At 36.2% G+C, this 24,315-nt stretch overlaps 1 protein-coding gene across 50 annotated transcripts in view; it reads left to right on the top strand.

Moving 5' to 3' along the window:
* The window catches only part of SLMAP (sarcolemma associated protein), a 158,680-nt gene that overhangs the window by 131,766 nt on the left and 2,599 nt on the right, over nt 1–24,315 (top strand). For 16 of the 50 annotated variants that reach the window (XM_070237313.1, XM_070237299.1, XM_070237288.1 and 13 more), the window contains 6 exons: nt 9,273–9,395; nt 10,709–10,783; nt 13,538–13,858; nt 14,312–14,429; nt 17,397–17,568; nt 21,471–21,605. In XM_070237313.1, the coding sequence (XP_070093414.1) occupies nt 9,273–9,395; nt 10,709–10,783; nt 13,538–13,858; nt 14,312–14,429; nt 17,397–17,568; nt 21,471–21,605 (944 nt within the window). Of the gene's footprint in view, nt 1–9,272; nt 9,396–10,708; nt 10,784–13,537; nt 13,859–14,311; nt 14,430–17,396; nt 17,569–21,470; nt 21,606–23,568; nt 23,659–24,315 lie in introns of all 50 variants that reach the window. The other 34 variants (XM_070237314.1, XM_070237303.1, XM_070237293.1 and 31 more) reach the window with 3 other exon arrangements.

Genomic DNA, 24,315 nt, shown 5'->3' with positions numbered 1-24,315 from the left:
AAAGGGTAACTTTTCATTAATTGAATAAGATTGTGGTTTCAAAAAAGCATTTCCTACTTTATCTTTTAGGGAAAAGCAGTTGTTGGTGGTGGATGTTTTCCAAATGATAATGTATTTATTTGTTTGTTTACTTTGCCAGATGTCAGGGGGTAAAGTTTTTTTAATCCTTGAGTACCACAGGAAAGCTAAATTTTGTCTGTGAAAGTGCCCACGATATAGGCTGGGAAATCAGTCTCAAGGAAAAGGGAATAAAAGGGAAAGATGTGGGAAAGAAAGACACTTGAAAATACAAGGTGCATGTGGAAGGAGGGTGGGTGTATAAATGCTGCTAGTAATTGCTTGGGGTGCCAGTGAAGATGAATCAGTTTCCCTAACCTTGCTTTAAATTAAGGTGACAAAAGCAAAAACAGAACCCCAAAACTTTCTTCACATTTCTGTATGATTGCCAACTTTTGTTAATGATATCATATCTTTATCAACACCTCTTGAAAGGTTTTGCAGCTTGATTTTAAGAACAGACTGTCAATAGTCAGTCAATGATTAGATATAAAGAAAAATCACCCATTAGAAGCAGGCGTATTTTAGAAGTCTCTAAGAAACGGTCACCATGGCCCTAAGTGGTTATTTAATCCATTGTTTTTCTTTTGTAAGAGTTGTATAAATTCTTAAAAATAATGTATTACCTGGCACTTAGAAACATTTGAGTTATGCTTGATTATGTGTAGTTATACTTTGTAATCTGTATAATTAGGTTCAGTAGGCTGACAAAATTTTTCTCTTAAACGAAGAGTATAAGTTGTTAGACCACAGTGTTAACCTTGAGAGCGGTAGAAAATAGCCCCTTTATTTTCCTCATTGAAACCCTATTCCTGACTCTTGAACCATTAGTTTCAAATTTTATTCTTTCCCTTTTAAAAAACAGCCAATCTTTATTTCAAATTATAGTGTGCTACCCTTCATGTTAGTCATGTCGGATTAAGAGAATAATCTAAAGTAGGTCAAACATTCACCATGAGATATAAATAAAATGATGATGGCAATGATACGTTTATCCTGAAATATTAATTATTTTCAATCAATTTATGCTACTTTTGAACAGAAATAAGGATGTAGCTCAAATCACAGTTTTCTATATGCTTGCAGACGTGTTCCAGATAAGGTAAAAAGAAAACTGGAATTCAGTCCAAGTAGTTTCTAATGCAAATGTGCTCTATTTGGGGAACTATGCCAGGGACTCTGGTGGTTTCAAAGACTGATAAGACTGTCCTTGGGGTTTGAGGAGTTTCTAGTCAAATTGGTGATAGGAGAGGGATAGATGATAAGCTGCTTCTTGATGGTTGTTCCCATTAGGAGTCAAAGAAAGGAGAAAGAATGTCCAGATTTTTGGTTTCTTTTTGTTTATCTTGGAAGAAGGGGAAGAAAGGCAACCTGAGCTTCATGAAAGAAGTATCATTTGATGTGACCTTTAAAGTGTGTCATACCACATATGACATATGCAGTGGCAAAAAACTGAACCTGAATCTGGTCAAGATTCTAGATCCAACTGCCAACTTGCAGGATATGTAAAGAACTAGGGACATATTCTAAATGATTGGTGGGGATATAATAGCAAAATCCAGAATGTGGAAAATTCTGTAGGACACGACCCAGTTTCTTCAAGTAAATTGCAAGATTTGGGAGAAAAAAGGAAAGGATGGGGGATCCTACAAATTAAAAGAGATTTAAAAGATGTTTCAGCCAGATGCAATGTGTGAACCTTGTTTGGCTCTTCATTCAAGCAATTCAACTGTAAAAGAAATTTCAGATGAGAAAATTTTAATATTGACTGGACACTTGATATTAAGGAATTGCTCATTATTTTCAATGTGGTACTAGTGTTACAGTTATTTATTTTTTTGGTTTTAGTTCTTTTAGAGATTATATAGATATAGATGGATAGATTTTTTGAATGAGTAGGTTTATGAGAAGATTCAGAGACCTTCTCAGACAAAGGAAATATTTTAATTTTAAAATATTAAAAACCACAAGCTAGATAATATGGGTTGCGTTTGACAAGTATAATTAAAGTTTATTCACATAATCACTTGAGTGTTTTTCTATAAGTTGGGGTGATTATTTGGCAGCATTCAGAGACTTCTGAGCACAGAAATGATATGATCAGATCTGTACTTTTGGGAGATTTGTTGAATGAATTGGAGTAGTTAAAGGCTGGAGGTAAGGCAATCAGTTAGGAGGCTTAGGTAATCATTGAGAGGCTGAACGAGGATGAGTGCTGTGGAAGTTTAAACAGAAGAACAAAATCCAATTTGGGGCCCTGTTCCTGTCTTACTCTATCATCTCTCCTTTGGTAATCTTGTCCATAGGCCTGAGAAACTGAAAGAGAGAGAGATGGAAGTCAGATATAATTCCAACGTTTGACCCTGAGTGACTGAAAGGATGGTGGTGTCATTAACAGAAATATTTATTCCTGGAAGAAGAGATGTGCTGGTGAGGCACATGTTGAGCAGGAAGGGTGACCATAGGTTCTGGTTTGCCTGAAACCATTTATGCCTGTTTTCCCAATTATTAAAATTGCTTCCTTTCACATTCAAAGGTGTCCCAGTTTTGTATTGTCACACTAGGAACTAGAGATGCAGTTGGAAGTACAAGACAGAAACTAGAAGTAGAAAGTCATTTTCAATTATTTCTGAGACCTTTATTGACCTGGGAGATAGAGAGAGAAGACACGTGAGGATGCTTCAGTCTTATGGAGGAAAGAAATATGTTGACAGTGTTAATAAGTGTTTTAATAGGTGTGGTGGTAACTTTGAAGGGCACAGCTAACTTCCTGGCTAAGGGCAGGGGTGGAGTGGAGCAGTAGTCAAGATGGCTTCCCAAATGAGGTGGTTAAAGATAAGTGAGAGTATGCCAACAAGGCAAAGGGAGCCATGCATTTCTTTAAAATAGTACTAACATTTAAATATAGGAATAATGTTTAAAGTAAGAATAATATCTGTCAGGAGTAAAGTGTACAAGAACACAAGTGTGGTGGAGCACAGACTGTGTGGGGCGAATATGATGAAAGATAAGACTTGATCAGACAGAAGGCAGTAACGGTGTTTGGGAATTCTTTGCGTAGGGCTGGACCATGATAGCAGGGGAATTTATAGAGAAAGAAAAGAACAATAGGGAGGACAAAGGAGCCAACAAAAGATCCAGTTGTCAAGAAGGAACCCAGCTGGTCAGAAAGAATGGCAAAGGGGTGAAAATTGACAGTAAGAGGCTGCGTCTGAAGTTAAATTCATAGTTAGGTTGCCACCTAGAACTATCTCACATGACTGCACATATCCATGACAGAAAAATAGTCTTTCTCCATTGTGAAGGTTGTTCTTATCAACCAAGCCTGCAACTACCAGACCTTCCAAAGGGAGGAGTGATAGTAGTGGAAAGAGGATGCACCCACCTGGCCAGCTGCCTCGGCCAGCTAACTTCTGTCAGTTGATGAGGTAACACATATTGTGGCTATATCAGCCTTCAACAAACATGCACAGATGAAATAGATCTTGGGAAGAAATGCTTTGATTTGGCCCTTTACCAAGTGGTTCAGAGTATCTCAACCATGTTTAGAGCAAAGGTCAAAATTTAAGTTATATCTCTAGTCACTCTTCTGAAGAAATAGTGACACCAAATTTAATTTAAGATATCACGTAGGTATTCTTTGTGCCAGGGCTGGTTCATTTAGTGGATTCTTGTGTGGTATGGATCTCTTTACAACATTTAGCCTTAATCTGAGAAAAGCTGGCCCCTGTCCCAGACTGTACACCAGGCAGTTCTAAAGCTACGCCATCTGTGTTAAGGGGAAAACTGATTCTATTAATCTTTCCACCTCATCATACTTCCTAAAAAAATATCCATTTGACTTGCATATGTAAATAAAATGGATTTGGTTCAGTAAGACTTTCATTTATCTTCATCTAAACACTTCCATCAGTACTCATAACAAGACTTCACAAGATTGTGAAGTAAATTGATACAAAAAGTCTGTTTCCATGACAAAAGTGAGGCACCATGAGAGTGAACCTAAGCCATAATAAACTAATAATTCATTTTCCCACACAACCATATGAAATACAATGAGGCCTTGATCAACCTTAGCACAAAAAGATTTGCTCATTCATCTTTGATAAAAAATTGATACTTCGTTTTCTGAAAAGAGTATCTGCACACTACTTGATTAGTTTGAATATAGTCATTTGTGTTTATTATATTAAACTTAATTTGTAAAGATTTTTGGTCAGTATCCTTCTATAATCAAACACTGTGTAGAGTTTATATGTTTACATTATTTGAAACATGGAGTCTTTATTAGCTCTAATTAAAATGCTGATCCTGTTCATTATGTGGCACAAAGAACTAATTTGCAAATAGTAGGTTCCTGTGTTAGCCAAACTCATTATTGCCTAGATTAGTCTGTCTCCTGAAACATGATTACTTAACATAAAAATTGTTCTATTATTTTTAGTTTGAAAAGCAAGAATTAGTTTTGTTTTACAACATCAATGATGAAGGGAATTGTTCTGCTGCAGACAAGAATTATCTGTTTTAATAGACCTTTGAGATAGATTACATATGATTCTTCATTTATAAAAGGATCCCCTTCCTCAAAATAAAACAGCTTTTTAGTTGTTGGATTAATTCATTTACAATTATTGTTTATTTCAAAAATCTACACAGGTTAGATGCAAATCTTCGGTTACCTTGTATGTTAATCAGATAGTTAAGTGCCTACTGTATGTCTAGTATTGTATTATTTGGAAAATAGTATGTTCCATATAACATGGAACATAAGTGTGAAACGTACATGTGTTTAACATTTGTTACTAAAAAGAAAAACAATGATAGGAATCCTCTTATTTCTGGAGAAGAAAAAAAGACTTGGTTGTTAGGAAAGCATGCCACTTAATGCTATGATATAACTAAGAAGGTACCATGATTTATGAGAAAGACAATTGAGCTAGAGTCAGAATTCCAATCCTATCTCCACCACTTCCCAGATGTGTAAGCTTTTTCAGATCTCTGGACGTTTATTTCCTCCTCTCTCAAATGAAAGGAGTACTTACTTGATCTTAAAGGTCTCTTCCAAAATCCTATGTGTCTATATGGGTTCATACTCCTTTTAAATATGAAACTAAATGCTATTGAATATTAGGGAACTTGAAAGGGCTTCCTGCTTGCTTGGGTTTTACTGTCAAGCTCTAGAAATCAGACAAAAGAGACCACTGCGTGCTGAGAGTTAGATGCAGTCAGGAGGTTTGATGCAGAGGCTTGAACCTGGGCTTTAAAGGATGGGCAGGTTTGGAGGAGTAAAGGAGAATGGCATGAGCAAGTTTAAGTGAGGACAGTAGTCATGAGCGGAGCTACTGAGGAGACTAGTAGGTATAATAGTGTATAGAGTATAATAGTGAGTGATGGAAAATAAGTAATGACTGGATTGTGGAGAATGTTAAAAGTCAAAGATGTCTGGATTTATATAATAGGGATTCAATGTAGGTTCTTAGTCTAACTGAGAGAATTGCTCTAGTATCACAGTGCAAGATAGAATGCAGAAGAGCAAGATAGGTTAAGGACAACAATTTGGGCAGAAATGATTGAGGCTTGTTCTAAGATTGTGGCATTAGGATTGATAATCTCAAGAGACCTTTTTTAGTTATGAAAAATTTCAAACCCAAGAAAAGTTGAAGAGTACTGAAAACACCCATATGGGCCCACCACCTGGATTTAACAGTTGTATTTTGCCATATTTTCTGTATTTGTATGTGTATATAAGTAGAAAAAATTTCTAACTTTTTATTTTAGTATAATTTCAGACTTATAGAAAAGTTGCAAAAATAGGACAAAGAATCCCATGTACTCTTTATCCGAGTCTCCAAATGTTAACGTTTCACCCCGTTTGCTCTTAACGTTTTACCAAATTTGATTTATCTGTCTTCTTCTCTCTGCTCCTTCCCCTGGCTCTCTCTCCATGAACCATTGAGAGTAAGTTGTAGACATGATAGCCTTTACTCCTAAATACTTCAGTATGTATTTTCTGTTTCTCTTATATAACCACTGTACAATTCTCAAAATTAGAAAATTAACATTAATACATTACTATTATCAAATCCACAGACCTTATTCAGATTTTGTCAGTTGTCTCACTAATGTCCTTTATAACAAAAGAAAATGCTGAATTGTAACTTACGTTCAGTTGTCATGTCTCTTTAATCTCCCCTAACCTGGAACAGTTCCTCACTTTTCTTTGTGTTTCATGACATTGACATTTTTGAAGAGCACAGGTATTGTGTAAAATGTCCCTCAGTTTGGATATATCTAATGTTTCATCATGGTTAGATTCAGACTATGCATTTTGGGCAGGAATATAACAGAAATAATATTGGGCACCATATCAGAAGGCGCCTCACATTGAATTATTCTGTCACTGGTGATATTAACTTTATATAAATATATGCTGTTACTCCTCAGACTTTTATCTACTTAGTTTTAGCATCTACTAATGATTCTTGCCTGAATCGATTATTACTATAATAGTTGCCAAATTGTGATTTCATAATTTTCTCATTCCTTCTACGTTAGCTGGGCTTCTATAAGGAAGAGTTTTCTCATCTCCTGTCTCCCTCCCTCCCTTCCTTTTTCTTTATCAGTATGAATTCATGGATTCATGTTTCTATTCAGTGGTTTATAATCTATCACTATGATTATTTATTTTGATACTCAAATTGTACTGTGTTTGGCCAGTGGGAGCCCCTCATGTCTTTTTTGATGTGACCCAATCATTTTTTGAGCCCTTTCTGATTTTATGACATAAAAGATGTTCTCTGTTCATCTTGTACTTTCCTGGCCTTAGCCCTGAAATCAGCTATTTCTCCAAAGAGCCCTAGTTCTTTTTAGTGGGGAATGGTATTTAGAAACCAAGATCTGAGTATTTGGTGTGTTTATTGCTTCTAGGCCTACTCAGTGAACAAAGTTAAGAAATAGATGTACAGTCGTGCACTGCATGATGATGTTTCAGTCAACAAGGGACCACATATACAACAGTGGTCCCATTAAGAGTAGTACCATATAGCCTAGGTGTGTAATAGGTTATATCATCTAGGTTTGTGTGAGTACGCTCTATGATGTTCACACAACAACAAAATCACGTAACGATGCGTTTCTCAGAATGTATCCCCCATCCTTAAGCGATGCATGACTATATGTAAATACATACACCTGTACATACTTGAATGTATATATATGCAGTCTCACATATCTATATTTATTTCTACATCTGTATTTTTCTATACATCGAAATCTATTAGAGTTCACACTCTAATTCATAACCTACACCACAGGATTAATTCTATCTTCCCTATTTCCATGTCTGTTATTCTCTTCTCCGACAGTGAGAAACCTGGCTTCCTTTATCTACAATATGTTTATTTATTTGATCATTTTTAGAATACAGAAAAAGTAGTTTCAGAGTTACTAACCAATGCTTCTATGGAAAAGAAGCCTATGTGTAGATTTGTTTTTTCTTGCTCATCAAATTATTAACATAGAACAATAGTTCTCAACATGGAGTAATTTTACACCCCCAGGGACATTTGGCAATATATGGAAACATTTTTGGTTGTTACAACTCAGAGGGAGTGCTACTGGCATCTAGTGAACAGAGACCAGGGAAACTGTTAAACACCCACAATTCACAGGACAGCCCCCAGAACAAAGAATTTTTCATCCCAAAATGTCAAAAATGCTAAGGTTAAAAAAACGCTAGCATGCAACTAGGAAAATATCTATTGAAGGATGTCATGTAGATATTTTTTGCTAAACCACTTGAAAATAAGATATAGGGGGGCTGGCCCAGTGGCGCAGCAGTTAAGTTCGCACGTTCCGCTTCTTGGCGGCCTGGGGTTCGCCAGTTCGGATCCCGGGTGCGGACGTGGCACAGCTTGGCAAAAGCCATGCCGTGGTAGGCGTCCCACATATAAAGTAGAGGAAGATGGGCATGGATGTTAGTTCAGGGCCAGTCTTCTTCAGCAAAAAGAGGAGGATTGGCAGTAGTTAGCTCAGGGCTAATCTTCCTCAAAAAAAAAAAATATATATATATATAAGGATCATGATACTTCCCTCCTAACTACTCTTAAAAATATGGACACTGTCCTACGTAATGACAAATCCAAAGATGGGTTGCTAGGACCTTTGCAGACTCCAATGTGCAGGGTTGAAAGAGAAGTTTTGTAGTTGCTGTGAGAGTGTTCCTGCCACTGGAAAATCTCTCTATGTGCCTCTCCCCTTACCCAGAGGCCATTTGAAGGAAGAATTGATAGGTTGATTAGAATAGATGAACCCAGAGTGAAAATTTTTGACAGAAAAGTAGGGTATAATCTATGAATATGAAAATATGTGTGTGACCTACTGTGATAGTACTGTGAAATTTTAGTTTTAGCTTTTTTTTGATGGATTAAAGTTGTTATGCCTGAGCTACTTGTAAGCCAAAGTAATAGTCAAATAGAATCTACTATAAGAATATGGCCCACCTGATGATATATTTATTTCAAGCAGTGTTCAGTAGCAGAAAGTTTTAATACAATGAAAGATGAACAGAGTGACTAGAATGGGCAGAGGTTAGGGGAGGTGGCATATTTGAGATGTAATGCTGGATTGAATTTATTTTGATAAAAACCATCATCTAATAATTCAGCGAATATTCATTTGTTATACGTGTGTAGTGTTGGGGAAACAGTGATGACAAAGTGAGCACAGTGGAACTTTCAGCCTAATTTTTATTTTGTATTTCACAACTGGAGAAATCGTGCTAAAATACTTTCTCCTAAAGAAAAGTTTATTTCTGTTTTTCCATTTCCAGTTAAGTTCCAAGTGAAATTTTTCTGACTTGTTATGAAGAAATTTCAAAATTGATAAAGAAGAATAGCATTATGCCCATCTTACTGAATTTCAAACCTTACATAAGCTCTACATGAGTGAAATATTTAACTTAGTGTATAATAATATGTATTTTATAGGACCATTGCCTTGAATTACTAATATATATTTAACTGTACCTGTGTTCTTTCTCCAGGGTAAAATGACTAAAATGCTTAATATAATTTGCTTCTAAAGTTTATTTAACTCAGTTGTCCTGTGTTGTTTAACTATGCATGTCTAAACATGAAAGAGATTGCTAATCTTTGGTTGTAGAGATTGTGGTGTGATACTAACTCTTGCTTTTAAAATAAACATATTTTTGTCAGATGACTTGCAGGGTGCACAGTCAGAAATTGAGGCAAAACAAGAAATTCAGCATCTTCGCAAGGAATTGATTGAAGCCCAGGAGCTAGCTAGAGCAAGTAAACAAAAATGCTTTGAACTTCAAGGTGAGATCAAGATTACTTTGATTCTTTAGGGAATGTGAAGACAACATGATATAACTGAGTGGCCCCAAACTTGGCGTCCAGAAGCATGGTATTCTGTTCCAGATCCACAATTTTGTTATTAGTTATGTGACCTTGGGACATTGATTTAACCTGTCTGAACTTATGCTTCAGATCAATAAAGTGGGGAGAGTTACGGTTGCCCTACTTCCTTCCCATTGTTGATGTGATCAAGAAAGACCTGTATTGGGCCGGCCTGGTGGCGCAGCAGTTAAGTGCGCACGTTCCGCTTTGGTGGCCTGGGGTTCACCAGTTTGGATCCCGGGTGTGGACATGGCACCGCTTGGCAAGCCATGCTGTGTTAGGCATCCCACATATAAGTAGAGAAAGATGGGCACGATGTTAGCTCAGGGCCAGTCTTCCTCAGCAAAAAGAGGAGGATTGGCGGCAGATGTTAGCTCAGGGCTAATCTTCCTTAAAATAAATAAATAAAAAAGACCTGTATTAATTAAAGATCTTAGTAGTTAATTACATATTAAGACAGCAAAAGGAAAAACATACTGTATATACATTTCTAAGTTTTAGTTACACCTAATGCTAACTACTCAGTATAAGATAAGGGAAATTTATATTCCCTATGATTTTATAGTATATTCTTCAATAAATGGAAGGAACCAGGCAAGGTTAAGGTATAGAATCTTCTAATGTCCCAACCACTTTCTTTTCTAGTAGCTCACTTATCTATAGTGTCATAGGCCAGTGGATTCTGTGTTATTCCTTAGAGTTTACGTTTCTATATCATTCACAGTAACTACCTAGTTGTAGTCAATTAGTACCTTAGAAAGTCTTAGAACAAGGAGAAAGTGAATGACCTATGGAGTCTTCATGTTCTCTAAGACAGCCTTCCTGACCAGGAGGAAGATTCATATCCCAAGGGGAACTGGGAACTTCCGGTTAGTGGGTACTTACTATGTGCTTAGTCGTAAACATGAGGATTTTAGGTCTGTTTTTAAATTTAAGCTCTGAGTGCTGATTAACGACTATCAAGGATCCTTCTCATGTAAAGAATAGCACATAATATCTTGGTGATACAAGGTCTAGAAAACTCCACTACTTAATTAAATAGATTTATTACTTACTGTTTGTGCTCCTAAAAATCTTTAAACAATCTAATTGCTCATACTGATAATACTTACTGCCTAACTTTTGTTTCTGTCAATAAACTTTAGGAGAGAATTTCTTAGAAATTTCCAGCTGCTCAATTCTGAACATTTTCATTAACTCACAAAATTAGATATTCTGTCTTTCACTTGTAGCTCTTTTGGAAGAAGAAAGAAAAGCCTATCGAAATCAAGTTGAGGAATCCACTAAACAAATACAGGTTCTTCAAGGTATGGAACACCCCAAGGCTATTTGGGATTGTTATTGTTTGTAGTGATTCCTAAGGAATGGAAAGTAAGAGTGCAGAGGAGTCCCATTTTTCTTTTCATGGCTTTGGTTCTTCCCTAGAATCTGAGACTATAACTAGGCTCTTGGTGGTTTTGTTTTTTTTTTTAAAGAAGCTACAAGGGAAGGTTCCCAAGTACTCCAATAGTAGACACTTGGAGTGGGATGATCACGGGTGAAGACACAGATTTGGTAAGACTCACTTTCTGGATTATGTAGTGAATTAGTACAAACGGGGCCTTTAGACAGGAAACCAGTTTGAGCTGCTCTGTGCATCAGCACTTTTAGCTTGTTGGTGGCATTATTTCTAATGCTCCTAACACACCTACATTGCAACAAAAATGATATACCACATGGAATAGAATAATGGTCCCCTCACTGCCTTCATTGGTGAAGGCTTCTCTTCATACCCACTGTTGTGCTGTCTCTTTGTGTGGACTATCACAGGGTCATGACAGAAATGACCAGAACGACCCCTCCCTGCATGTCAAGGGTTTTCTTAACCAGAGCTCCTGGTACTCTGAGGCTATAGTCTTGAGATACCCCAGGGGAGGTCTTTCGTTCCCATGCCATTGTAAAATTCCTAAAGCAAAATTAATTTGCCTGCATTGTCAAACAGGGAACCAATGTTATTTTAAAATATTAGTTTGAGACATAGGGTGAGAAGAAATTAAATAGACAGGCAATCTCAGTTCATAAGAAATGGGAAGTCATTGTATGAGACCTATGATATTTGCCCTAAAATATCCCAGAGAAAAAAACCAATTTGGGGGGTTTTATTTTCTTATTTTTGAGTGGGACATTTGAATTATTTAAAATTTTTAATTTTATTATGGTCAAATTAGAATATCTGGTGTAGGTTCTATTTCTTTAAGTTGAAAACTCTTTAAACTCTTATTATAGTTTAATGCTGTTACTCAGTTTATATAATTCTGATTTGAGTCTATGTTTGTATCCTGTACTGTGTATGGGCAATTTTTCCTAAAGGTTGTATGTCATTGTACTGCCTTTTGTCTTAAAGCTGTCTTACCTAGGCATCATTGAGTGCCCCCTAGTGCCAGCATGTATATTTCAGGGCTTTATCTACAAGTCTGTGGTTATGTTATGTCTGGCCATTGTATCTTTTCAGATTTTGAATCTGTTACCTCTCAATGCTTCCTACAAATTTAAAAATGATTCCTACAATTTTGTCTTTAATGTTTATTTATGAGATAACCTCCCCCCTCCCAGCCTTAAATCGCCTCAATTATTTTAATTATTCTTCTTTTCTACCTATAATTTTCTTGTGTTATAGTAACCAAGACTAGTAGTCTAGTTCTGAACCAAGTATGATTTTATACAAATTGTTTCCAGTTCAAGTCAAGAGGGCACAAAACCAGATCTTTTAAAAATACACCTCTTATGGGCCAGCCCCGTGGCCAAGTGCTTAAGTTCGAGCACTCCACTTCAGTGGCCTGGTGTTTCACAGGTTCGGATCCTGGTTGCGGACATGGCACCGCTCATCAAGCCATGCTAAGGCAGCATCCCACGTGCCACAATTAGAAGGACCCACAACTAAAAATATACAACTATGTACTGGGGGGCTTTGGGGAGAAAAAGGAAAAAAATAAAATCTTTTTTGGGGACGACCCAGTGGCGCAGCGGTTAAGTTCACATGTTCCACTTCTCGGTGGCCCGGGGTTCTCCAGTTCGAATCCTGAGTGCAGACATGGCACCGCTTGGCACGCCATGCTGTGGTAGGCGTCCCACATATAAAGTAGAGGAAGATGGGCACGGATGTTAGCTCAGGGCCAGTCTTCCTCAGCAAAAAGAGGAGAACTGGCAGTAGTTAGCTCAGAGCTAGTCTGCCTCAAAAAAAAAAAAGAATCTTTTAAAAAATAAATTAATTAATTAAAATATACCTCTTTGATCAGGCGTATTCATTAATTTTATCAATTCATTAATTCAACCAATTCTTGATTGTTTACTCTGCTGTTTGGGGATAGTGCACACATGAGAAATACAGTCTAGTGGAAAAGATAAACAATAAGCAAATAAATATATAATATGTTCTCCAATAAGGGCAGAGTAAAGGGCTAGAGAATGACAGAGGGCTGTTTTTAGGTAAGTCATCAGAGAAGCCTTCTTTAAGGAATTGACATTTGAACAGAAAGTTGAATAAAGAACATCAAAGGTTTTACTAATGCTCCCTTCTGACCAAGCAATTGTGTCTAAGAATTCGCCCTAAGAAAAAAATCAGGATTGCATTATAAGCAGTATTGTTTATATTATAGCTTAGTAATTTAAAACTTAGCCTAAAATGTCTAAAATAAAGGATTAGTCAAGAAAGTTACAGTGTAACTTTTTTGTTTTAAAAGATGTTCATCACCAGCAGGATAGAGAACACTATATATATTATGATCCCTCCCTATTTTTGTTTTTATGTATGTGTAAATACGTAGAAAAAACCTAGAGGAATAAGTACCAAATGTTAGAAGCAGTTTCTCTGTATGGGAGAAATAAAGATCCCTTTGGTTTTTTCTGTGTTTCTGTATTTGGACATTTTCTGCATTAAACATGGATTGCTTGTACAGTTTAATCAAAAGAAATAAACAGTCCTGACAGCCTGGGCTGTGCAGTAACTACAATCCCATATGGGCTATTCTTTTATTCCTAATTGCTATGGACTAAGAAAATGATGGATAAATATACTTTTGTAGCCCAACTGCAGAGGTTACACATCAATATTGAGAATCTCCGGGAGGAGAAGGACAATGAAATCACAAGCACCCGCGATGAATTGCTTAGTGCCCGAGATGAAATTTTGCTCCTTCATCAAGCAGCAGAAAAGGCTGCCTCTGAGCGGGACACTGACATTGCTTCTTTACAAGAAGAGCTTAAGAAGGTGCGAGCTGAGCTTGAGCGGTGGCGGAAAGCAGCGTCTGAATATGAGAAAGAAATCACAAGTCTGCAAAACAGTTTTCAGCTTCGATGTCAACAATGTGAGGACCAACAGAGAGAGGAAGCAACAAGGCTACAAGGTGAGTAAATGTATTTTACGTGAAGCTCTTTAACACTTGACAATGATAACTTTGTAAGTTGTACAGGATAACCATTCAGGCTGTTTTTCTCTTTGATAGCAATTGGTTGTATAAAGCAGTGTTTTTATGTTAGGGGCTCTAAATATTCTTCAGGTTTCCAAGTTCTACAATAAATTGAAATTTTTTACAATTTTATATTTTATTTAAATGCTGTTAAAAATTATTTGTCTTATAAAAGTGAAATGGGAAACAAATATTACTGAAGTTCAAGGTCACGGGACTTCCCTGAGTTATAAATGCAATGTAACAGAAATCAAAGGATAGCCATGTAAACTCTACATGTTTTTAAGGGAGAAAAACGTATGTTCTTCACTGAAATATTTCCCTTTCTCCTCTGAATTACTATGGAAGTTATGTTCCTATATTAACAAATATGTTTTGGGACTGTTTTAGGTGAACTAGAGAAGTTGAGAAAGGAATGGAATATGTTGGAAACCGAATGCCGTTCTCTAAAAAAGGAAAATGTTTTGCTATCATCAGAACTGCAGCGGCAAGAAAAAGAATTGCATAAGTATGCAAGAACTCTTTTTTTTAGCTTCAAAATACTTTTTTTCTTAAATTTTCATCCAAATTAAATTTAATTTTGATACTTAAATATCTTTTTGGAGCAAAATGTTCAGCCAGACTCTTGGCTATTTGCCAGGTTAACCATGCTAAATGAACAGTTTAGCATTTTTTTCCTGCTGCCACCATCATCCTATATGTTCTTTACTTTTGGTGTACTCATGGAATACATATTCAGTAAAGGCCCCCTCCCCCAAAAAGCCCTAAACAAACAGCAAAGATCTATAATTAATGATTGAACTTTCCCTATAAACTAAATGATAATAAATTTCAAATACAAATTTGTTTTTCTTCCATGCCAGTGATCCTTTCTGTTAATAAGGGTGATCAGGAGATGACTATAATAAAGAATTTATACTATTGAAAGATATAAATTCATCTTCTGAATTTCAAGCAGGATTATATAAAGAGTAATAATGTGTAACATCAAGAAGTCTCTAAAACCAGTTAAATCTTTCTAGTATCCAGTACCCTACAGGTAAACCAATGAATGCAATAGATTTATTCCAGCAAATTTAGTGAAGTCCTGTTTTCCCACCAACATTTGTTGCATAGTTTAAAATTGATTTCTTCCTTAAAAATTTGATCCATTCCATATTTATTATTTAAATAATGTTTATGTTCTGATTCAGAATACAAAAGTAGTACTTGTTTATTATTGAAGCCGCTCTTAATTACTCCATCTCCCTCCCTGCCGGTACGCAAAAAATGGGAGTCATTACTCTCTTGTTAGCCTTATGTTTACACTCCAGAAGAGCATTAAGGTTAGCAAAAACTCAGTGATCAAGGTCAGTTCCCATAGAAAACAAGCTTTACGGAAAAATGATAAAGGACTAGATACATCAGAAAATAGTAAGCTTCATTATCTGCTTATTAAAAAAAACCAATTGTAATATTGATTATACATTTTTAAAAATTAAGAACTAGTTGAAGAAACAAGATGTGCTGATTTATTCTCTAAAACTCCTTACGATACCATGTCTTCTCCATATCAATATCTGTAAAGCGCTTTTTTCTCTTCCAGTGTCATAGCTTACTGTAGTCTTTTCATTTATTTATGTGTATTATCTTTTGAATGTTTAGAGAATAAAGAATAAAACAATAATAAAGAATAGTACAAATGTTTATAAATAAAGAATAAAACAAATGTTTGTTTATAACATGTAAAAGTTTGTAAAAGCAAATTCCAAAATATGAAGATGACAAAATAAAGGTCCAAAAGCAATTTATTAATGTTGTACATGTGTGTATATATATATGTACATGTATGTACCAACTGATTATCTATGTTACAGCACATTTGGACAAATTATTTGGTATAAAGTGTGCATAAGATGATGCAGACACTCAGGTTCTTCATATTTGGAATACATTTGGATCTTAGTGAATCCATTTAGTTTAGTATTCTATCAAGCAAGAAATACTGATGTTTGATTACCAATATTGATTATCTTAAATTATTCTTGTTTTGGAATTATTGGTATTATAAAGGTTCAGACTCGATCCCTCATTTTTGAGATGTGATTAATTGGACTCTAGCGTATTGTTAAATGCTATTTTCTTAATTCCTTCAAAATTTGTTGAAGTGTTGAAAAGCAAGCCTACAAATTCCTTAAGAGTTAGAAGCCTCTGGTTTAAAAATTTTAGGCCCCAAAAGGGTGGAATATGGTAGATCATTGGTCAAGTTGTCTGCCTAAATTCATATAAACTATTTAAGGCTAATTCTTTTCCTTAAACTTTTCTGATTTAGTAGTTCTCTAAATTTATTTGGTAAGCCTCCCCAGCATTTAAGTAGTATTTAGAAGCTAGTCTTCCTTTATAGAGTCTTATATGCCATTTAGTTCCTAGCTGTATTGGCCTGACAGCATCACACTTACTCCCTGAGAATCTGCCTAGCATACAATCAGAATGGGATTTATACTCTATAGTATCTGTTACAATATTGAGTCTGAGTCTTTTGTTCCGTTCTGAGACATACAACTGTCATCTTGGAAACCTTATCCTCCTTTAGCTCTTTCTGTTGTAGATGGCAGCCAAATTCTTTGACACAGCTACACTATACAGATCTTTTGTTCTTTGTTGTCTGTGATGTAGAAGGAACTGAACAAAGAATTTCTATTCATGCCTATCAAGCTGTTTTCCTAGTATGTAAATCGGATTTTTTTACATCAGGTTATAAAAGTAATCGTAGAATTTAAGCCAGAAAACAGCCTCAGAAATTATTGAGTTCAATCTTCTTGTTTGACAGTGGAGGGCATTGAGACTCTCCTTGTGTTGTTTGTATCTATGTAACCTGGTGCCTGGCACAGATCTAAGAACTCAGGAAATGCTTACTCAGAGAATGAAATTGCACTAGTTAAGTGACTTGCTTAATATCTCACAACTAAATAGTGGCAGAGCTGGGGCAAAACTCAGCCTCCTGGTTCTTTGTCCCATGCTTTTCCCCCACTTTGGTATGTTTTCTCTTTTCATTAGGTTTATCTTTACTTAAGTTGGCAGTGGCTCCTAAGCTTTAAGTTTCTGTCCCCCAACCTATTTGTCAAGTACTGAAACTTATAAGAAAATAGTTGAAATACATGGTCTTCTTTTCCTGTAGAAGACCTATATTGAATCTTTTTATGATATAGTTAATATAATGTAATACAACAAAACATATAATGTCACTGCCTACTTCTATTTTTAAAATTTCAACTTTTGTATATATTTGATTATCTAAAAATAGGACATAGCTTTAAACTTGCACTTTTTTAATGTTTTAACGCTTTTTACTTATTGAAAGTATCTTATTCTTTTTTACACTTTTCTTTCCTCCCCTGAAATCCACTCCATCCCTCCTAGTGACATGTATAAGAAATTGGACTTCCTGCTGTGTCTAGTTTCTACATGAATAACTCTGTCAATATTTATGTTGCAGTTCTCAGAAGCAGAGTTTAGAGCTTACCAGTGATCTCAGCATCCTTCAGATGACTAGAAAAGAGCTTGAGAATCAAGTGGGATCCTTGAAAGAACAGCATCTTCGAGATTCAGCTGATTTAAAAAGTCTTCTCAGTAAGGCTGAAACCCAAGCAAAGGATGTACAGAAAGAGGTAAAGCGAAAAGACATTATGAGCCCAATTATGGTTGGACTTAAAGCCAAAAGCAAATCAGATATTCATGCTAGTTAGAAATAAAGGGAAGCAGAAGTCACATTACCTGTTAAAAAGTTGATACTTGGAGCATCTCTGCTTGGTGATTTCTAGCTATGTATCATGGTCCATATGTAGAGAATTCATCAGTAGGATTTGTTCTCAAAAATATAAATATGCAAAATTACATTAAAAAAATTTTCTCTACCAGTTAGTTAACCTATATGAGAAGCACTTTGTACCGGATCACTCAATTCATTATTTATCTTTGAAAGACAGTATCATATTTAACATAGAATACTTTTGGAAAGCAAACTGGGGCCACACTGTAATGCTGTCTAAACTCCTCAGGTGAAACTGGCCTGAAAAGTTACTTAAAATTCACCTCATAGCCAGCCAGCCAAACACATCTTCTATGACCTTTTACTTCCTCTCCTCCTACCCCTTTTTCCTCTTCTTCACAAATATGCTGCTCACTTTTCATGTCATTTTTCTTAAAACCTTGACTTGGGTGGCTTTTAAAAAAATCATGTTAAAAATGGTGAGGGTTTACTTTGGAGCAGAGAACCCACCCAGTCTCTTTCTGAGCAAAGCCTTGAAGTTGACAGTGAGGCAGTTAGAGCTGCGTTCAGTCCAGTTTGCCTTATACTACTCCTCTGCATAGACTCCTGGCCAGCTTAGGGGGATGGAGAAGGCTGATGCATCTTGATCTCCTACTGGTCAGGGCCCCACCCCAGTTGCTGACTCTCTTAAATGAAGGATTCGTTATAAATTAAAGGAAGTTGAAGACAATTCTTTGTTTTTAATAATGAATTTTCCCCAAGTTGTTTTTGGATCTATTTAATCAATGCAGTTTTTGTTTGCACTTTCCTTTCCTTATAGTATCCTGAACTTGAGAATGATTATTGTTCTTCTATCTTCATGTTTGTTCCTAAAGAAAAAAAAACTGTAACATTTTTTTATTTACATGTGGCCATATTGATTTTGTAATATGTTCGTTTTTATCTTCTTGCTAAGGATATGTGTTTTGGGAGAAATCTCATTTTATTTAATTGGAACACAAATTTTGTGCCAAAGTAAATATGCTGGTATTTAATACTGTAAGCACTTTGTGTCCTTCCAGTCCATATGCTATAATTCTTTCAAAGTCTGGGAAGAATGCTGTGGTTGGAAGATAATTCTGTTGTATGTTAATATGAATGCATTAGCCGTTTTGTTGCATTATTTGTTTGCCTGTTTTTGGTCACTGAGCAATCAGTGCGAATTGCTTTAACTGTTTCCATAAATGGCAGTGGCATGTTGTCACAGCATCTAAATTGTTGATAGCCTTTGGATTGCATTAAATGCAGCACATTTAAAAATATGTCTGATCTTGTCAATATGTTTCTTTTCTATTTTCTTGTTCAGTGTTTTCCATTGTGAAATAATGTGGTCATCACACTTCTTTGTAATGTAAAATTGCTTCTCTTTCCGTTTGTCCTGATGTCAACTATTGGATACTAGTCTGTAACTAACATATTCTTTAATGAGGTTCCTATATCTGTGTAATCCACTGCAAATGAATTACTCCTTTTTATTAATGTACATATCCCCTTTCAACATTTCCCCTTTGTTCTCCTTTCTATGTGCACAGTATTATGATTATGTGTCTTCAGCACTGTGACAAGCTAAAATATTACAAGCTAAGCAAGCCCAGATACGATTATTTTTATGAAGAAGAACCAAAAGTATTGGTAATACTGTGTGGTATTTCCCTTTTAATCAGAACTGAGCTCATTTTTCACCTCTGAGTTAGAAAGCAAGACGGAGCAAAAATGATATCCAAGTGAGATGTGCAACTAAGGCTGCAAAAGGTGACCTTTGTTCCAACAATTAAATTTTATATTTGTGGCAGCTTTTATTTGAACATTTAATAAAGAAAAAGTATATGAGAAAAGTAAATTTTAATCCTCAGTATTAAGAGAAAAATAATAGTGTATCATCTTTATGTTTGACTTAAGAAAGCATCTCTATATTTTAATTTAGTAGGAATATCTAATTTAAGAATTCATAAAACATTGAGTACACAAGTCCACCTGCAAAGACTGACTCAGGAAAGTTGTTTGGCTTCACTCTTGCCCTGGGGCCAGAATCCTTCCCACCCACTCACATGCTGAAGGTTAACAGCAGGATCTTCCTGACTGAGCTGCCTTCCTGTCATTATGTTTCACAACTCCTGGAGCAGAGAAATGATTAAGTACTTTGGTGGAAAGGACAGGCTGGATGTAAGAATGGCAGAAAAGGAAAGTAAGGGAAAGTTTAGGTCAGCAGATCACTTTTCACTTATTCTTTGTTAGTCACTGTTAAGAATCAGATCATTGAGAATTGATTATGTTCTAAGAGACTCGTGCAGAGACTAGCCTGGGTACACTGAATTTATTTTGGCAGCCTGCTGGTAACCTTCTGCCTTCTGGAAGGAAGTCCACAGATCCCACAAAAAAAAACTGTCATAAAGTCCATGAATCTTACTCCTTAGTTCATTCTCTGGCATCCTACCCAAACTTGTTCTGGGAACATTGTTAGGTAACAGGGAGTTCCTTTCATATTTTACCTCCTTCTCTGTACCCATATCTTTCTTCCCACTTTTTGGTGACCTCTCTGCTGACTCTAGCCCTCCCACCCCTACTTCTTCTGACTAATGTTTTTGTACATTTGCATCCTTTTAATAGTTATCTCTGGAGTGCATAATGATGAGCTCCTAATTAGTCACTCCAAGGTATTTGCATTATTCAGAAGCACCATGTAGAGGGTGTCCTTTATTGGGGGAATTTCTAGGTTATAGGCGGAAAAGAACTGGTGACTTTCCAGCCTCATGGGCTATATTTGGGGAAGAGGAGAAACCTTTCTGGTATGCCAGACTTGCAGTATATTTATTTTATACTCAGCCCTTGTCTTTCTTTCTTCCTTTTAAAACCTTCAGAGATGGCAGAGTGGGGCAGCGGAGCCTGAGACAAAAGCACAACCAGCAGCAGAACAGTCTTTGCTCTTTGACTGGGAGCTCAGCTTGCATGTAAGATGCAATATCTACAAGTAGAATCAGTCTAGAATTCCTGCCTCCCAGAGCATTTAAAGTAGGGGCAAACCATACTACGTTTCACGTTGGCCTCACCTTTGTGCAAGGGATAGCTCGTCCATCTGAAAGTCAAATTCTATACAGTGAACTGTTTTCCAGAGCAGGAAGTGGTGTGTTTCACTGTAGAAAAATGTCTATCAGAAACAGATCTTTAAAAATTATTTTTATTTGGTGCTTACGTTTTAAATAGAAAGATAGAAATGTCCCAGTTCTAGTTGTTGGTACCTTAGATACATTTCTTTGCTTCATTTGCCTAGAAATTCACTTACCCAGAACACTTTAATGCTGAGTAAAAGGAGGCCTAATGGGAGTTAACACTTTTTACTTTAAGGCTAAAATAGCTTGGCTAACATTCCTACCAGGATATAAACTCAGACTTCCTAACCTTGACATTTAATTAGGCCGTGGAGTTTTTCTTCATTTGCTTTTCTTTTGCTCAGTTTGAAATTTTGATTTTCTCCTTTCACTCACTTAATAGAAAAAAATGACCCTTTACCTTGCAAACAGATGACAGAATGGTGACTTCTCTTACTTTTTTTTAAATTCCAGGGCCAGAAAATTCTTACATAAAACCAAGTTAGCATTCAAGACTTCTTCTTAGTGCAAATGATTCTTATCCTCCTTAAAACAAAAAGGCTTGACTTTGGTGTTGCAGGTGACTAAGTAGGGTCTGGTATATAAGCCTGACTAGAACCATTACTTCATACCAATTTTAAGTTGAGTCTGCACACTCTTTTTTCTTTGCCTTTAGTATGAAAAGACACAGACTGTACTCTCAGAACTGAAGTTGAAGTTTGAAATGACTGAGCAGGAAAAACAATCAATCACAGATGAGCTCAAACAATGTAAAGACAACCTGAAGCTGCTCCGAGAGAAAGGAAATAATGTAAGTCTTTGCAAACTTGGCTTAGCTTTGATTGAGAGGCAGGTGAGAGTCCTGAAATTGATTTTTCAGAGGACTTTGTTACTGGTTTGAGAAACTAAAGCCTGTAGAACACATGAACTAAGCTTTTCATTATGAAATTCCATGATGGAATCGTTGTGCTGTCAAATTTTTGAGTAAGAATTTGCCCCTTAAACCTGTGTCCCTAGAAGAGTCCGAGGACTGCCTGGAGGAAGAGCCTTGTTTGCAAGAAAATAATTTACCTAAGAACTATCAGCTTTCCCAGATGAATCTGAAGTTTTGTCACTAAGCCATCATCTGGCGCTTGTCTTTCCCCTGCTAGGAAATGAAGCACTGTACCACCAGGGACCTACCCAAGAAATAGTAGCACATCTTGACTCCTTAGCATAGCTGTATCAAAAAATGGAGACTTAATTATGGTTTTCATTTTATACAAATAACATTCTCACTAAGGCACGTTCCTAAAAAGCTTAGTGTCTTTTTGGCCTCTTATAAATATTAGGAAATATTTGGTGAGTTTCTGCAGGGCTCTGTGTGTGTGTTTGTGTGTGTGTGTGTTAAATTGGAACATTATGGTATAAATTGAGTTTAATAATATTAATTTGTTTTTCATTTGCTAAAAAGGCAGATAGTCTTTAAAAAGATGTTACTCTAAATAAATGTTGTGTTACACGTTTTGGTGATCATTGCCTTTGTGGGCCCTAACTGATGGATGTTCAGTGTGGTTGGTTGTGCTCTGACTTACTTCAAACCCCTGTCATGGCTTGGATACTGCAGTGGGCGTGAGCCACACACTTCCTACCAAGGAACGCACTCCGCTTAACCTGCAGCACAAGTACAAAAGAGTGATGTTGCATGGCCATCCAGTTACACAGTTGCACACACAATGCTCATGAGTTGTGTCCAACTGTCATTTGCTAAAGAAAGTCTCAGTTGTTTAGAAAATAAAGGCTTGTTACTTAGGTGGAAGGAAGCCTTTTAGAAGTTGATGAATTGGGTTTGGAGGCTTTATGCTAAGCAAAAATGGATTGCATTTGTTTCAAAAACGTAGATTACAGAACTCTTCTGAAATCAGATCATAATGGTTTGGTTACTTCTCTCTTTTATGTTAATCCATATCCCTCTGAGTGTGGAATTTCAAACCACCTTCTACTAAATTAACCTATGAAGACATCTAGCATAATCAGAATGGATCCCCCTAATACTATTTAGAATGTTTTCAAAAGTAACCTTGCTATTATTATTTATAGTTGTACAAATAGGGTGATTTCCTTTTTTTATGATATTGGCTTATAGTATTAAACTATTACTCTGTAATAACACTCATTGTAGTAATTCCCTTCCAATTTTAAAAATTAATTATATTCTGGTAACATAACTGAAAGCCCTGAGACTCAGCTGCATTCTTTATAATACCAAATATTTATCATACATTGTATCAGATCTCTTGCTTGGTTTAGGAAGCACGCATCACAGGGCATTTATTTTTAAGCATGAAAGCAATACCATCTCAGGCAAAAGAGTTTTGGTTTAAAAAATAAAAAGATTTTGATGGAGGGATAAAATAAACTTTAGCCATTTCCAAGGGAGTACATTGTCAAATCCTAATGGATTCCGAATATGGAACAAAAATAATGTACTGTCAAGCAGGGCATCAGCTGGTGAGGTATTGTCATTGCTCTGTTTTAACGTGCTACATTTCGTTAGGGTCTTAGGGATACCCACGTTGCCCATTGCCTCCAGCTGTTCCTTTTAAACTGGTAGTTTGCCGACTTACATACCACGGTCCATCATTCTGGATTGTATTAGATGTCTTTAAAATGTTTGAATCAGTGCAAAACCTCAGTCTTCCTATCTTCCCTCCCACCCTCCTGGGGTCTAAATCATCTTATCTGATATTTTTTTTATAGCATAAAATGATTTTAATATCCCTTCCCTTCTTTAGCCTTCCATATTACAACCCGTCCCAGCCGTATTCATCGGCCTATTCCTGGCTTTCCTGTTTTGGTGTTTCGGTCCATTGTGGTAGAGAAAGGTACAAGCACTACTGTTGAGTCCTTGTCTGTTTGTCCCCGTCACCTGTTTGTGCCATATCTGTAATATAGTGCATGGCAAAACCACACACAGGTATTTTGTTACCTGAAGCAAACCCTTCATTTAGTATGCCATGTATTGTGTCATACGAATGAACTGAACAATCAACTAATCACATAACATTTTGTGTTGTTTCCTTTGTAGTAATGCTAACCATGAATTAATTCCAACCTAACCAGTTGTTAACATGCTGCCTTTAACTGAGTCTTTGTCTCTAGCAAACTGGAGTAAACTATGAATTGCTGCAATATTAGTACCCTCTTCCCAATTGATATGTTTAATCAGATTTGAATGAGAAATGAAGAGTTTGCCTCTTTGAGGTTTTCAGCCAGCTTTCTTCCCCCTCCTCTCTTCCCTTTTCCATAGTGTAGAGTTTCTTTGTTTCAACTCTTTGCCTATATTTACACTGTGGCTGTGAAGATGAAAAAGGATGAGATTAGCATAATGGGCCATTGGCTCACAATCTCAACCCCATTGTGCATTTACTTATGAGACTATAAACCTATCCCATATCTTTCTGAGCCCTGATCTGCAATATCAGAATATTTCATTAAAAGCCAGCTTTTTCAATAAGACTCTCAGAAAACTCGTGAAAATA

This window comes from Equus caballus, chromosome 16, assembly GCF_041296265.1.
Source record: "Equus caballus isolate H_3958 breed thoroughbred chromosome 16, TB-T2T, whole genome shotgun sequence".
Lineage (NCBI taxonomy): Eukaryota > Metazoa > Chordata > Mammalia > Perissodactyla > Equidae > Equus > Equus caballus.
Note: the sequence above shows the minus strand (reverse complement) of the source record. Positions and strands in the feature narration are given on the sequence as shown.